The following is a 13,820-nucleotide window of genomic DNA, read 5'->3' as shown; positions in this document are numbered from 1 at the left end:
CATCGATAAATCATGCTGAATTCTGTTGCTGGTGATTTTGGGAAGATGTATGCGGCTAAGGGAGAGACACTAAATGTAATGGGAGTTAGTGATGTGCACATCACACTTCCAAACAGGGGCATGTGGACTTTACAGCAAGTCAGATACGTTCTAGGTCTAAAGAAAAACTTGATCTCTGTGGGACAGCTTGATGATAGCAGTTATGCAGTAGCGTTCTTTGGAGGAGCTTGGAAGATCACTAAGGGTGCGCTAGTCTTAGCGCATGGTAAGAGATCTAACTCTTTGTATTTAATATCATGGTCCAATGTTGTGCAAGGAAATACAAGAGTGCAAAAAAGTAAGCTTGATCGCGCAAAACATGTGAGGAAGCCAAAAGGAGTCAACTTTGTCGTTCCTCATGAAAGCCGGGGAAAGTTGCTAAGGTTGTCAAGATCGGTTCGAGACCGGATACTCCTAGTGCGGTGGGAGTTGTGAGTCGGCTAGTGGATATACTGACTAAGGATAATGTACGTGGAAGACTAAAGTCGAGCTTGACTTCAGCGTGTCTTCTGGCTTGAAGACGGGATCTGTGAGCTACAGAGATGATAGGGCTTGGCTGGAAACAGTGACTGGCATGTAGAGACTCAGTCTCCAAGTGGGAGATTGTTGGGGTGTATGTGTAGATTGGTTTTGGAGCTGAAAATGGAGAAATAGAGTGTTTGCTCAACGTGCGCTCGAGCAAAGCTCAACCCATGAGTTCGTTCTACGTGCGCTCGATAGTGGGCTCGAGCAAAGCTCAACCCGTGAGTTCGCTCGAGTCCCACGCGACAGTGAGCTCGAGCGAGACACAAACCCTAGTGTTCGCTCGAGTCCCGCTCGACACCCTGCTGGAGCCAATGTTGTTTTGGTCGTTCACTCGATGAGCGCTCGACACTCCGCTAGAATGAAGAACGTATATTTTGCCATATTAGGGTTTTCAGTACCGTTTGCTATATATATGTCATATTTGACTTGTTTTGTACGACTTTCTGCATATTTTGTGAAAAAATAATTGTCAAATGAATGTATATTGTGAGAGAAAGCAAAAAGCCCTAGAGAGTGTGAGTTGAGATTGAGTGATTGTAATCTCCCTGAGTTAATAAGATTTTTGCAGCTCTATAGACGTAAGTAATTTGTCAAACCACATATATTGTATATCTTGTGCTTGATCATGATTGCTTTTACTTTTGTTTGCCATGGTTGGTGTGTGTTTTTGCACAACAAAAGGTTGATTCAACTTTCCAAAATTCACAAATGACCAAAATCGAACTCTATACTTTTGATTTAAATTACACATCAACTGAGATCAGGAAGGCAAAGACAGCTGAGAAGACCACAAACGTGTAAAGAAACAAAGAGATCCATCATAGCATCATCATAGTACTGCAAAATGTAGAGGTAAATTCATTAAGAAGGAACATGGGTTGAAACCACTAAAAATATCTATTAAACCTTTCAGTTGATGATTCAAGTAATAACTTTTGAGTAGAGACTCTCGGGAAGCTTAATAACTTTTAAGAAAATTCAAGCAACTTCTCCGAAATGAAATGATTCTTCTCACGAGCAGTTGCAGCAGTACCAGCACCAATTGGTTGGCAGCACTTGTTGCTAGATATCGTCAAATTCTCTAAGACCATTGCATGCCTAAGAATAACAAGTATGCTTCACAAAATAACACAAATCTTCTGAATAAAGAAAACACTATGATATCATAGGTAATAAACAAAAAACTCTCAAGATAGGTATGAGATTGGATAAATTGAGGAAAACAATAACTAGTTCATCCAAAGTATATCCCTACTCATTAAATACAAGTAGAGTCAACCTAAAGATCGAAATCAACTAAAATTCTTAAATCTGAAAAAATTAAAAAGAAACAAGGAGCTCGATATATGTTTCAAACAAAATCTAGCGAACTGAAGTCATAAGTCTCACTTGACCAAACCTTGAGCGAACACTCTGTCTAATTCTCACTCAATAGAACCTTGAGCGATTATTGACCGAACTATTTTGCTGCTCCTCCCTTGACCAAAACTCAAGTGAGTGTTGAGATACTCCTAACCAGGGTCTTCTTGTTAGGGACCTTAGTCTAGTCCCTAAACACAAAGGCCCACAAGCTCGCCATGTCCTTGTGATGACCGAGTGTGCCTTACCAACTTGCTTGGCCTTGAGTTGCGCGGCAATGAAGGGTCTCTAGGTTGATGAAGGTTTAGTGTTTGTGTGATGGAAGTGATGATGATGATGATGTAGTAGGGTTCATCTAAGTGTTTTGATGAATATGGTGCAATGTGGCACAGCTTGAGCTTGTCCTTGAGGGTGGCACCGATTGGATGTGGGCTAGGGTTGGATCGGTGAAGTGAGATTAGGGTTTCGGTGGCTAGGGCAATCACGTGTTTGGGGCAGTGGAAATTAGGGTTGGCGTGATTTGGGGTTTGGATAGGGTTTGGAGTAATTGGAAGATGGATATCAAGATCCCTAAAACGTAGGATCTAAATTAGAAAGTTTAGTGTTTCATTTTTGGCAATTTGAAGAAGGCTTGGTTGACTTGAGAGATTTTAGGGATTGAGAGGTTTAAGGAATGAAATATGGAATGGACTTCCTTAAGTCAAGGGATTGGATTTAGAGATGAGTCAATGATCCCTAAAAGGTAGGAATTACCTTTTAGGACTCTTGGTGGTTTCGGCTAGGGTTTGTGGAAATGGATGAAGGCTAATTATGGAAAGTGGAATTATGGAGAATTGGCCTTGGCGTGGAGGAGGATTAACTTGTGTTTGTTTATTGGGAAAACTCAAGAAAATATATGAACATGCAAACCAAAATAATGAATCACATTGGAAGACAAGAAATGGAATGGTAAATACTCAAAGATTGTATAAATGGAATCACACCTATTCATGAATTACAAGGTGATAACCTCTCGTTGGAATTCACAAATTGCACCCAAAAGAGCCCAAGTGCAATGGCACCTAAATAGACCTCAAGAACAATCACAAGTGTTCACAAAAGAAATTTGTCAAAAGGTACAAATGAAATGACTAAGTGCCTTATTTATAGTATAGACATAAATGGAAACCCTAAAGTGGCTTCATGCAAACAAGGCCTTGGGTGGGCCCCACGTTGGCCCTTGGCATGCATTGGCCCATGGTGGCCTAGGATGGCCTACGGCTTGGGCCATGGTCTGGTTGGCTTGGCTGGAGTGGGGGCTAGTCATGGCACAGCTCAGGCATAGGACCTAGGCATTGGCCTATTGCTGTTGTTGCGGCTTGACATCGCCCAGGCATGGGCCTTGGCGTTAGCATGGTCTGGGCTGTGCGCAGTCACTAACCTCGCTGACCTTGCAGGGCATGTCCATGGGTGTGCGCATGCTGGGCTACGCGTGGCCAGTAGCCTCACTAGGCACCTTGTGCATGTCAAGGCATGGGCCATGGCACGCATGTGGGCTAGTTGTAGGGCTATCTAGGTGTGTCAATGATAGTGTTAGGGGGCTGTCCTGGCTTGTCAATGACATGGCCAATACATGGGCAGCTTGGCCATAGGCTACTTTTCTTAGGGTTTTGACATTCCCCCTCCCTTCAAGCACATCAATTGTGGAAATCTCAACCCCATGTCATTATAATCCTCCTAAGTAGCCTCTTCCCTTGGCACTCCTCCCCATTGAATCAACACTTGCCACACTTTCCTTCTTTTCCTCCCCTTGTGACAACCCTATAATCAAGGGCCTCTTTTGGTTGCAAAAGCATCCTTCCTTCTTCATCAAACCTTGGCAACTCTTCATCAATGAGCCTCGGGTCCCCAATTCTCTTTTTTAATACTGTCACATGAAAAACTGGATGGAGTTTTTATGTTGGAGGATGTTCCAACCTATAAGCCACATCTCCCAACCTCTCTAGCAACTTGAAAGGCCCATAATACCTCTTGGATAGCTTCAAGTTAAGCTTCTTCCTCAAGGTCATTTGCCCATATGGTTGTAGCTTCAAGTATACCTAATGCCCCACTTTGAAGGCAACACACGCCTCCCTTGGTCATAGTACTTTTTCATTCTCTCTTGAGCTCTCTCTTCACTTTTGCCAAAATCTCATCCCTAGTGATCAACTCACTCCCCACTTCATCACTCTTGGTGGGTGCCTCTCTCATAATTCAACAAGATAGGTGGTGGTCTCCCATACACAACCTTAAAAGGACTTCTTTGAATGGAAGCATGGAATATAGTATTGTACCAATACTCGGCCCAAGTCAAGTAGTGTCCCCACCTCCTTTGTTCTTCATGGCAAAAATACCTTAAATATTGCTCAAGTGTTCTATTCACCACCTTGGTTTGCCCATCGGTTTGAGGATCGTAAGATGAACTTGCCTTCAACTTACTTCCTTGCAACTCAAAAAGTTCCTTCCAAAAGGTGCTGATGAACACCCTATCCCTATCGGTCACAATACTTTTTGGACCCATGGAGCTTCACCACATTGTCTACAAATGTCTTGGCCATACTCTTGGCCATGTAAGGATGCTTGAGAGGAATGAAATGAGCATACCTACTAAGGCGATCCACCACCACCAATATCACCTCAAACCCTCCACTAATAGGTAACCCCTCCACAATGTCCATTGTCAAATCCTCCCAACTTAAGTTTGGAATTGGCAATGGTTGCAAGAGCCCGGATGGAGGTCTTGTATCATACTTGGCCTTTTGGCACACATCACATTCGGCCACTAGTGTCTTCACTGCCTTCTTAAGCCTTTCCCAATAAAAGAAGTGTTTAACCCTTATATAAGTCCTCAAACAACTCGAGGGTCCCTCTTCCTTGCTATTATGAAAATGGTCAAGGATCTCCTTTCTCAATTTTGGAACATTAGGCACGTACACATAGTCTTTATAATAGATAAAGTCATCCCTCACCTTGAATCCAACCACCCCATCACCTTGTGCTTCTAGGAGTTCAACAATTTCAATGGCCGTTGCATCAAGCTTGGTAGCTTCACGGATCTTGTCCCATATCCTCCATTCGGCCCCACTCAAAACTAAAATAGAGGACTCATCCTCTTCATGTACAACCCACAAAAGAGAACTCCGCTCTCTCCTACTCAATCATCGTCTACTTTGTTCTCCTTACCCGATTGGTACACAATGTCATACTCAAACTCAAGTAGCTTGACAAAAAACTTTTGTTGTTCGAGGGTGACTATCTTTTGTTGGAGAAGGTGCCTCAAGGCTTGTTGATCGGTCACAATGGTGAACTTGCGGCCCAATAGATAAGGCCACCATATCTTCATAGAATGCACCACCACCAACATCTCCATTGCATAAGGGCTCCATATCTTCTTCATTGGCCCAAGTGCCTTGGAAATAAAAGCCAAAGGTCTCTTCTCTTACACTAAAACAGCCCTTATTCCCTCTCCACTTGCATCCGTATACACTTCAAACGGTTTCTCAAAGTTTGGCAATGCTAGCATGGTTGTCACGGTCATGGCCCTCTTCAATTCTTCAAAAGCTTCCCTTGCCTCTTGTGTCCACTCAAAGTTATCTTTCTTCAACAAAGAGGTGAGTGGCTTAGCAATAAGCCCATAATTCTTCGCAAACTGCCTATAGTAGCCGACTAGCCCCCAAAATCCTCTAAAGGCCGAAACATCCTTGGGCAATGGCCAATCCACCATGGCCTCAATCTTCCTTTGATCCACCTTTACCCCCTCTCCCGAGATAAAGTGACCAAGATACTCAAGCTCTTTTTCCATAAAGGCACATTTGGAAGCCTTTATGAAAAAATGATGTTCCTCCAAGATCTTCATCACAACCCTCGAATGCTTCTTGTGTTCTTCAATGGTCTTGAAATAAACCAAGATGTCATCAAAGAAAATCAAGACAAACCTCCTCAAAAGTGGCTTGAGAATAGTGTTCATGGAGGCTTGGAAAGTGGAAGGGGCATTGCACAACCCAAACGGCATCACTAGGTACTCAAAGTGCCCGGAATGAGTACTAAATGCGGTTTTGTGAACATCTTCATTTCTCATTCTAATTTGATGATGCCCTTAGATCAAGCTTGGAAAAGACTCTTGCCCCATGTAGCTCATCAAGCATTTCATCAACCGTGGGGATAGGAATCTATCTTTGACCGTGGCCTCATTCAAAGCCCTATAATCCATGCAAAACCTTCATGACCTATCCTTCTTCCTCACTAGCAACACCGGTGAAGAGCATGGGTTAGTGCTTGGTTTTATCAAACCATTCTTCAACATCTCATCTACTTGCCTTTCAATATCTCCCTTTTGGAAATGAGCATAATGGTAGGGAGGAACATTCACTGGTTTCTTTTCATCCACTGACACAATGCGATGGTCAAAGAGCCTAGAAGGCGAAAATGTAGTGCGCACCTCTAGAACCCCTCTATGGTCCTCCAAGATGTCTCTAACCTCTTTGGGCAGCCCCATCAATTCATCCTTGTTGCCCTTTTATTCATTCTTCTCCATCTTGCACACTAAGTCTTCATCAACAACCATAATGGCAAAGCAATGAGCTCCACCCTTGCACAACTTCTCAAACATTATGGCCTCAAAAGACTTGACCACTTTTGATGTTAAAGCGGTCCACAATCTCTTCTTAGACCCAAGCTTGAATTTCATGGTCATGTTGTGGTAGTCATGTATCACTCTACCAAAGCCCTTGAGCCATGCATTGCCCAAGACCACATCAAGACCAACAAGTGAATAAACATGAAGATCGGCCACAATCCTCACACCTTGTATGTTCATTCTTACTTCTTTCACAAGTCCCTCACATCTTAGCTTGTCCCTGTTTGCTACTTTCACCTCAAATGGCTCTATGGCACTCAGCTTCAACCCAACCTTGGTGACAATGTTGGAGTTGATGAAATTATGGGTAGAGTCACTATCTACCAACAAGATTACTTCAAACTTCCCAACCCATGCCATCACCCTCATGGAAGTGGGCCTTTGGATCCCAGACATAGCATTCAAAGACAATTTGCCCTCCTCTAGTGGATCACTAGATTCGGCCCTCTCATGCTCGGACTCCTCACTGGATGATTCAACATGGCCATCATCTTCATCTTCACTTACTCCCTCACCAATCAAGACATAATCTTACCCGAATCTACACTTGTGTTCTTTGCTCCATTTTTCTCCACATTTGAAGCATAGGCCCTTCTTGATTCTCTCTTGCACTTCCTCTCTAGATAATTTTTTTACTTCATAAGGTTTGGACTTTGAAGCACTCCTCATTTCCTCCTTACATTTCCAATGAGCTTTGGTTTACAATGGTTTAGAGAACTTGCTCCCCATGTCCTTGGATTGGCATCTCTCCACATGAGTGCTCTTTTCTAGGATCTCCGTCATCCTCATGACTTCTTGAAACTTGGTAGATTGCTTCATCCTTGGCTAACCAAGACTTCAAACCATCAACAAACATGCCCACAAGGGCCTATTCCAACCAACCCCTCACCAATGTTTAGAATGGCTGAAAGTCATCTATGTAATTGTGCACTTTCCCCTCTTGCTTCAACTTATCAAGTTGGCCATGATGGTTGATGATTGGGGATGGGCCAAATTGCATCATGAATTCCTTCTCAAAGGTTGGCACCTCATACACACGGAAGTAGTGGCCCACTTTATCCAACCACTCATATGGATCTCCCCCATTGAACTTGGAAAAATCCACCTTCGACCTCTTAGGTCCCCGATCATAAGCCTGGTTTCCCCTTCTTTCCTCATAGTGATCATCTTCATGTCTTCGACCCCGATGGCCTCTATCTCTCTCATGGTGATTATGTCTTCTCTCAAAATGGTCACCATGGCCATTCGGCCTCTCTTGCTCATGCTCATGCTCATGCTCATGCTCATACTCAACATCTTCTTCTTCATGTCGAGGTGACTCAAACCTCACATCTTGAAATCCCAAACTCGGACTCCTAATGCGGTTCCCTTCATCATGGATCCATCTCTCTACAACCACTTGAGATGGTGGCTCACGCATAGAACCCGTGACACTAGTCTTGGCACCATCAACAAAGGTCTCATGCCTTTACCCATTGGGATGTGGCCCATGGTCATTCCCCTCAACAAATCTTCTTTCGAGCCTCTCAACACTCACATTAGTTTCTCTTCTCATGGCTTCCATGGAACGGTGCTTTTCTTCACTCCCTCAGCAAGTGGCATTCAAGGCCATCCTTAACTCGGCCATTGTAGTGGTGACCTCGTCAAGGATGTTGGTAAACCTTGTGGCATGCCCTTCCAAGACCTTAAGGCATTCCTGGTTGGAACCACCTTGCCCTTCGGCTTCTAGCACTTCTCGGTGCATGATTCTTCAACTCTTGCAACAACATAATCTTCAACGGTGCTTGCAAACTAAAATTTCAGCACACTTACCTTGCAAACTGAGGCTTATTCACACGGCAACTTTGGACAGCAACTTGGCTTGCTTGGAAGCTTGTTCACGGCTTCACAACTCCAACCTTGGGTCCCCCACCTTTAAGGCTGGTCGACCCCTCTTGTAAAAGTTTGTCCAACCATAGATCCCCCACCTCCAAGGCTAGTCGTTCCCTTCAAGTCACATTAGTTCGTCCTCTACCTTAACCCTCAAACTTCAGTTCACAACACAATACAAAAAATAAATTGAATCCAAGAGGGATTCCCCAATCCAATCAAGAGATCAAGTTAACACGTTGTTTACCTCGAAGAGAAGTGAGCACTTCTCTAGAACACCAAGCAATACGGCTCTCTCAATGAAAGCATCAATTAATGTTAGGAACCTCGGTTTAGTCCCTAAACACTAAGGTCCACGAGCTCACCTTGTCCTTGTGATGACCGAGTGTGCCTTGCCAACTTGCTTGGCCTTGACTTGCATGGCAATGAAGGGTCCCTAGGTTGATGAAGGTTTAGTGTTTGAGTGATGGAAGTGATGATGATGATGATGTAGTAGGATTTATCTAAGTGTTTTGATGAATATGGTGCAATGTGGCACAGCTTGAGCTTGTCCTTGAGGGTGGCCCCGATTGGAGTGGGCTAGGGTTGGATGGGTGAAGTGAGATTAGGGTTTCGATGGCTAGGGCAATCACGTGTTTAGGGTAGTGGAAATTAGGGTTGGCATGATTTGGGGTTTGGATAGAGTTTGGAGTAATTGGAAGATGGATATCAGGATCACTAAAATGTAGGATCTAAATTAGGAAGTTCAGTGTTTTGGTTTTGGCAATTTGAAGAAGGCTTGGTTGACTTGAGAGATTTTAGGGATTGAGAGGTTTAAGGAATGAAATATGGAATGGACTTCCTTAAGTCAAGGGATTGGATTTGGAGATAAGTCAAGGGATTGGATTTGGAGATAAGTCAATGATTCCTAAAAGGTAGGAATTACCTTTTAGGACTCTTGATGGTTTCGGCTAGGGTTTGTGGGAATGGATGAAGGCTAATTATGGAAAGTGGAATTATGGAGAATTGGCCTTGGCATGGAGGAGGATTAACTTGTGTTTTTTTATTGAGAAAACTCAAGAAAATATATGAACATGTAAACCAAAATAATGAATCACATTGGAAGACAAGAAATGGAATGGTAAATACTCAAAAATTGTTTAAATGGAATCACTCCTATTCACGAATTGCAAGGTGGTAACCTCTTGTTGGGATTCACAAATTGCACCCAAAAGAGCCCAAGTGCAATGGCACCGAAATAGGCCTCAAGAACAATAACAAGTGTTCACAAAAGAAATTTTTCAAAAGGTACAAATGAAATGGCTAAGTGCCTTATTTATAGTAAAGACATAAATGGAAACCCTAAAATGGCTTCATGCAAACAAGGCCTTGGGTGGGCCACACGTTGGCCCTTGGCATGCATTGGCCCATGGTGGCCTAGGTTGGCCCATAGCATGGGTCGTGGTCTAGTTGGCCTGGCTAGAGTGGGAGCTGGTCATGGCACGACCCAAGCATGGGCACTAGGCGTTGGCCTGTTGCTGCCACTGCGTCTTGACAAGGCCCAGGCAGGGGCCTAGGCGTTGGCATGGTCTGGATTGTGCGGCTGCTACTGCTGATGGCATTGCATGGCCCAGGCAGGGGCTTGGGCATTGACGTGGCCTGGACTGTGTGTGCGCGCATTGGGCATGCGCATATTGTGCGGTGTGGCCTAGGCAAGGGTGTACGCATGGGCTGCGCCCTAAGCGGGCGCATGGGCTGCGCACTAGGCGTGAGCATGCTGGGCTGCGCGTTGGGCGTGCGCATGCTGGGCCATGTGCTGGGCTACGCGCAGTCACTAACCTCGCTTGTAACACCCCGTATTTTAGTGTATTTTTACTGAAGGATTATTTTTATTTATTGAAAAATTTATCCTCTTATTTTAAAATTGGTTAGATTTATAGTAAGTTTATTTCTATGATTTTAATTTGGTGAAAATTATTTTATTGTGCTTTCTTAATATTTAATTATTGTTATGCATTTAAATTGCTTTTAATATTTAAATTAATTACTGTGGGATTTAATTATTTCAATTTGACTTTACCATTACGTTTAAATTATTTTATTTAACTTGTGGTTTTAAAATCGTTTCCATTGGATCAATTTTGTGACCCAAGTTATGAGGATTGGACCTCATTTCTTTTCCCTCTATTTTTCTTTTCGTCCTTTTCTTTTCCCTTTCTTTTCTTTTTCCCCTTATTTCTCCTTCGGTTTCCTTCTTCCCCGCGCGAGCCCCTCCCTCTCTCTCTCCCCGTGCATCCGTCCACTTCCCCAGCCCGCCGCCGTCGAGCCGCCGTGGTCGACACCGCCCACCCCATTCGGTTCCCCTGCCGCCGGCGACCTCACCCCACCAACCTCACTTCCATCCGCACCACCGTTCTCCTCCAAGCAGCCCTTCAAGCCGCGGCGTCACTTTCACTCCAGCGCCGCCGTCGCACCACCTCCGGCCACCATCTTCCTACCACATCATTCCCGACCTCTTGGCAACCCAATGGACCCAACCCCGGCTCCGATCCGTCACCGGTGAAGCACAACCAAGCCCATCTCCGATTTCGACATTTTTGGCCTAAAAACACCCCTTGCGCCGCCACCCACGGCAAACCACCACCACCATTGGCTTCACCGACCTCCCTAGGCCCTACCCTATCATTTTTGGGTCTTTGTTTGTCTCCGTTGAAAAGTTGGTAATTGTGACCCACGGCCACAGTGTATTTTACACTGTGGTGTTGCTCAGACGTCGCCTTTTTCAACATCGTGATCCTTCGGAAATTGCTATATTGCACTGTAAATATTTCTCCAAAGAATTCTTGTGAATTTAATGTATTTTTGTACTAACGCATTTCACTGTACTTGAACTGTTGATTGGTTTTGCCGGACTGAGTTCGAGGAGTACGGGGGTCAGATAGATTTGTGATTGGAGTTGTTTGGTTGGTTTAGTTGAATTGGTTATTGGTTGTTGATGAGTTGTTTGATTGGATTTGATGGGACTGGATATTGATGGACGTTGGATTGGTGTTGGTACATGTGCATTTCACTATTTCATGCATGATCATGATTGTAAAGAAAACTGGGTTTTCGTGTATTGCATTCATGCTCATGTGTGATTTGGAAAGTTATGATTTTATGTAAGAATATTTTTGAATGCGTGTGTATCACGACCCCAAGCCGAGATGGGGCATTATCTCGGTGGAGCTCCTCTGGTTACTCGGGAGCATAATAAACTGAGTAACGTCCCCTGGATTGTCGCCGGGCGACAATGGGATCGGACGAGAGATTCGTGCCGACTCCGTGGTCCTTCTGCTGGCAGGGACTAGAGGATATCTGGCCATGTACGCGCTGGGCGCGGAACTGGGCATCGCTACGAAGCCAGGACGTGCGGATGGTCCCTAGGGGAGACCATGGTGCATAGGGTAATAATGGATTAAATGGCTATTTTCTGGGAAAATAGTGTGTGTTGGATTTTGTGTAAATCATTTTCTGGAAAAATGTTTTAAGGATTATTTTTGGGCCAAATGGGATTTTGGCGTGTGTTGAAAAATTATCATTTTCGGGGAAAATGATGTTTTGAGGAAAAATGCACATTTCATCATATGCATGCATGTTGGTTGCATTAAGTGCATTTATTTCCTTAGGATTATTTGGGTTATACTTACCTGCGGTACCATTCTGTGGTAATGCAGATTATGATGCAGATGAGGAGGAGGAGGGCGAGCCTGAGGAGACAGCTCCGCCCGAGGAGTGATATGGGATCACTGGCTTTATTATTTTATTTTGCTCATTGTATTTTGGGACATGTGTTAAACTTTATTTTGGGATGACTGTATAACTGCTTTTAAACCTCTACTGATGTTTAGTTGTATTTTAAACTCTGGTACTTAGTTGACTATCCGTTGCGTTAGTTTATTTGTACACCGTTGCATGTACACACACTGGCACTTCGTTGGGATGTGTGACCGTGTTGTCATCATCCTAGCGTCTCGATTCCTGTGTTTCCTTACATGGGGGTCGGGGGCGCCACAGGTGGTACCTGAGCAATTCGGCTCTAGGTAAAACCACATGTCCCTTAGGATAGTACCAGAAATTGTTTTATTATTTTAAAATATTTTTTTTAGTATGGTAAGTTAAGTTATTTATTTTATATTATGAGTTTATTGTTATTTTATTTTATGTTAATTGATGTTATTTAATTATATTTTATCTTATTGTATTTTTGTGTTGCTTTTGGTTGAGTTTGGTTTTGTCTGGATTTAAGTGGGGTTGGAGATTGCTCTATGACAGGAATATGGTGAGACCAAGAAGACAAGCTGACGTGCCCGAGGATGAGTTACCCAGGGGCGATGGAAATTATGCCATGGCGAGAGCGTTGAATAGGATGACGGAGTTCCTCCAACAGAATTTCCGACCGCCTCAAGTAGATCCAAATAGAGCAGTCCAAGTTGGGTGCACCTATGAGCGGTTCCTGACGTATAGGACTTCTGCCTTTACTGGGGAGGAGGATCCAATGTGAGCTAGGAGGTGGATTCAAGATCTGGAAAGAACATTTGAAGTATGTGGATGCACCTAGGCCTAGATGGTTTTATATGGAAGCTATATGTTGCAAGGTGAAGCGGCAAACTAGTGGGAGACCAAGCGGCCACTTTTAGAAATGGAGTTGGGATCCTTAGCTGCTGTGTCTTGTCAGCGGTTTAAGAAAGAATTTGATGATCGATTCTTCCCTGTTTCGGTGAGACAACAAAAGGCTCGAGAGTTCAATAATTTGGTTCAAGGAGGCACGACTGTCGAGCAATATGCAAGGAAGTTTATGGAGCTTGGACGGTTTGCTCCTCACCTTATTGCTACTGAAGAATTGCAGGTTGAGCGTTTCTTGGAGGGTCTGCGCCCAGAAATACGCAGACATGTGGCTTGTCTTCAGATTATGGAATTTCAGAAGTTAGTGGATTTGGCTAGCATTGCAGAGTGGGAAAATAGTTTTGGAGTAGGCTCCCCTCCTGGTCAGAAGAGGCGGAGTTATCTTGGTGAAGGAAGTAGTTCTGGATCGCCACAGAAGTTTGTTCAGAGGACCGGGGCCCGTTCACAGACAACCTCCGGTGTTCGTGCAGGAGGCCGGACTCCAGTGTGCCCTAGATGCAGTAGAGCCCATGAGGGCGACTGCGGTCAAAGGGGAATTCAGTGTTATAGATGTGGCCAGCCGGGTCACTTTGCTCGGGAGTGTCCTAGTCTAGTTCAAGGAGGGCAAGGAGCGCGAGGAGGTCGACGAGGTGGAAGGGGCAGCCAGAGACAATTGGTTCAAGCCCGGGTTTATGCAGTGGCTCCTGGTGATGTGGACTATGAGGCTCTAGAGACCCACGACGCTTGGGTG

The 13,820-nt window shown here is 44.3% G+C and overlaps 1 protein-coding gene across 1 annotated transcript; it reads right to left on the bottom strand.

Moving 5' to 3' along the window:
• Nucleotides 1-5,380: 5,380 nt before the first annotated feature.
• LOC108997892 (uncharacterized mitochondrial protein AtMg00860-like) lies at nucleotides 5,381-5,953 on the bottom strand. The gene has a single exon (XM_018974279.1). The coding sequence runs from the start codon at nucleotides 5,951-5,953 to the stop codon at nucleotides 5,381-5,383; it is 573 nt and encodes a 190-aa protein (XP_018829824.1).
• Between the last annotated feature and the right edge of the window lie 7,867 nt (nucleotides 5,954-13,820).

The sequence above is a fragment of the Juglans regia genome, chromosome 2 (assembly GCF_001411555.2).
Source record: "Juglans regia cultivar Chandler chromosome 2, Walnut 2.0, whole genome shotgun sequence".
Taxonomy (NCBI): domain Eukaryota; kingdom Viridiplantae; phylum Streptophyta; class Magnoliopsida; order Fagales; family Juglandaceae; genus Juglans; species Juglans regia.
The sequence above is the reverse complement of the archived record's forward strand: the minus strand, read 5'-3'. Positions and strand labels throughout refer to the sequence as shown.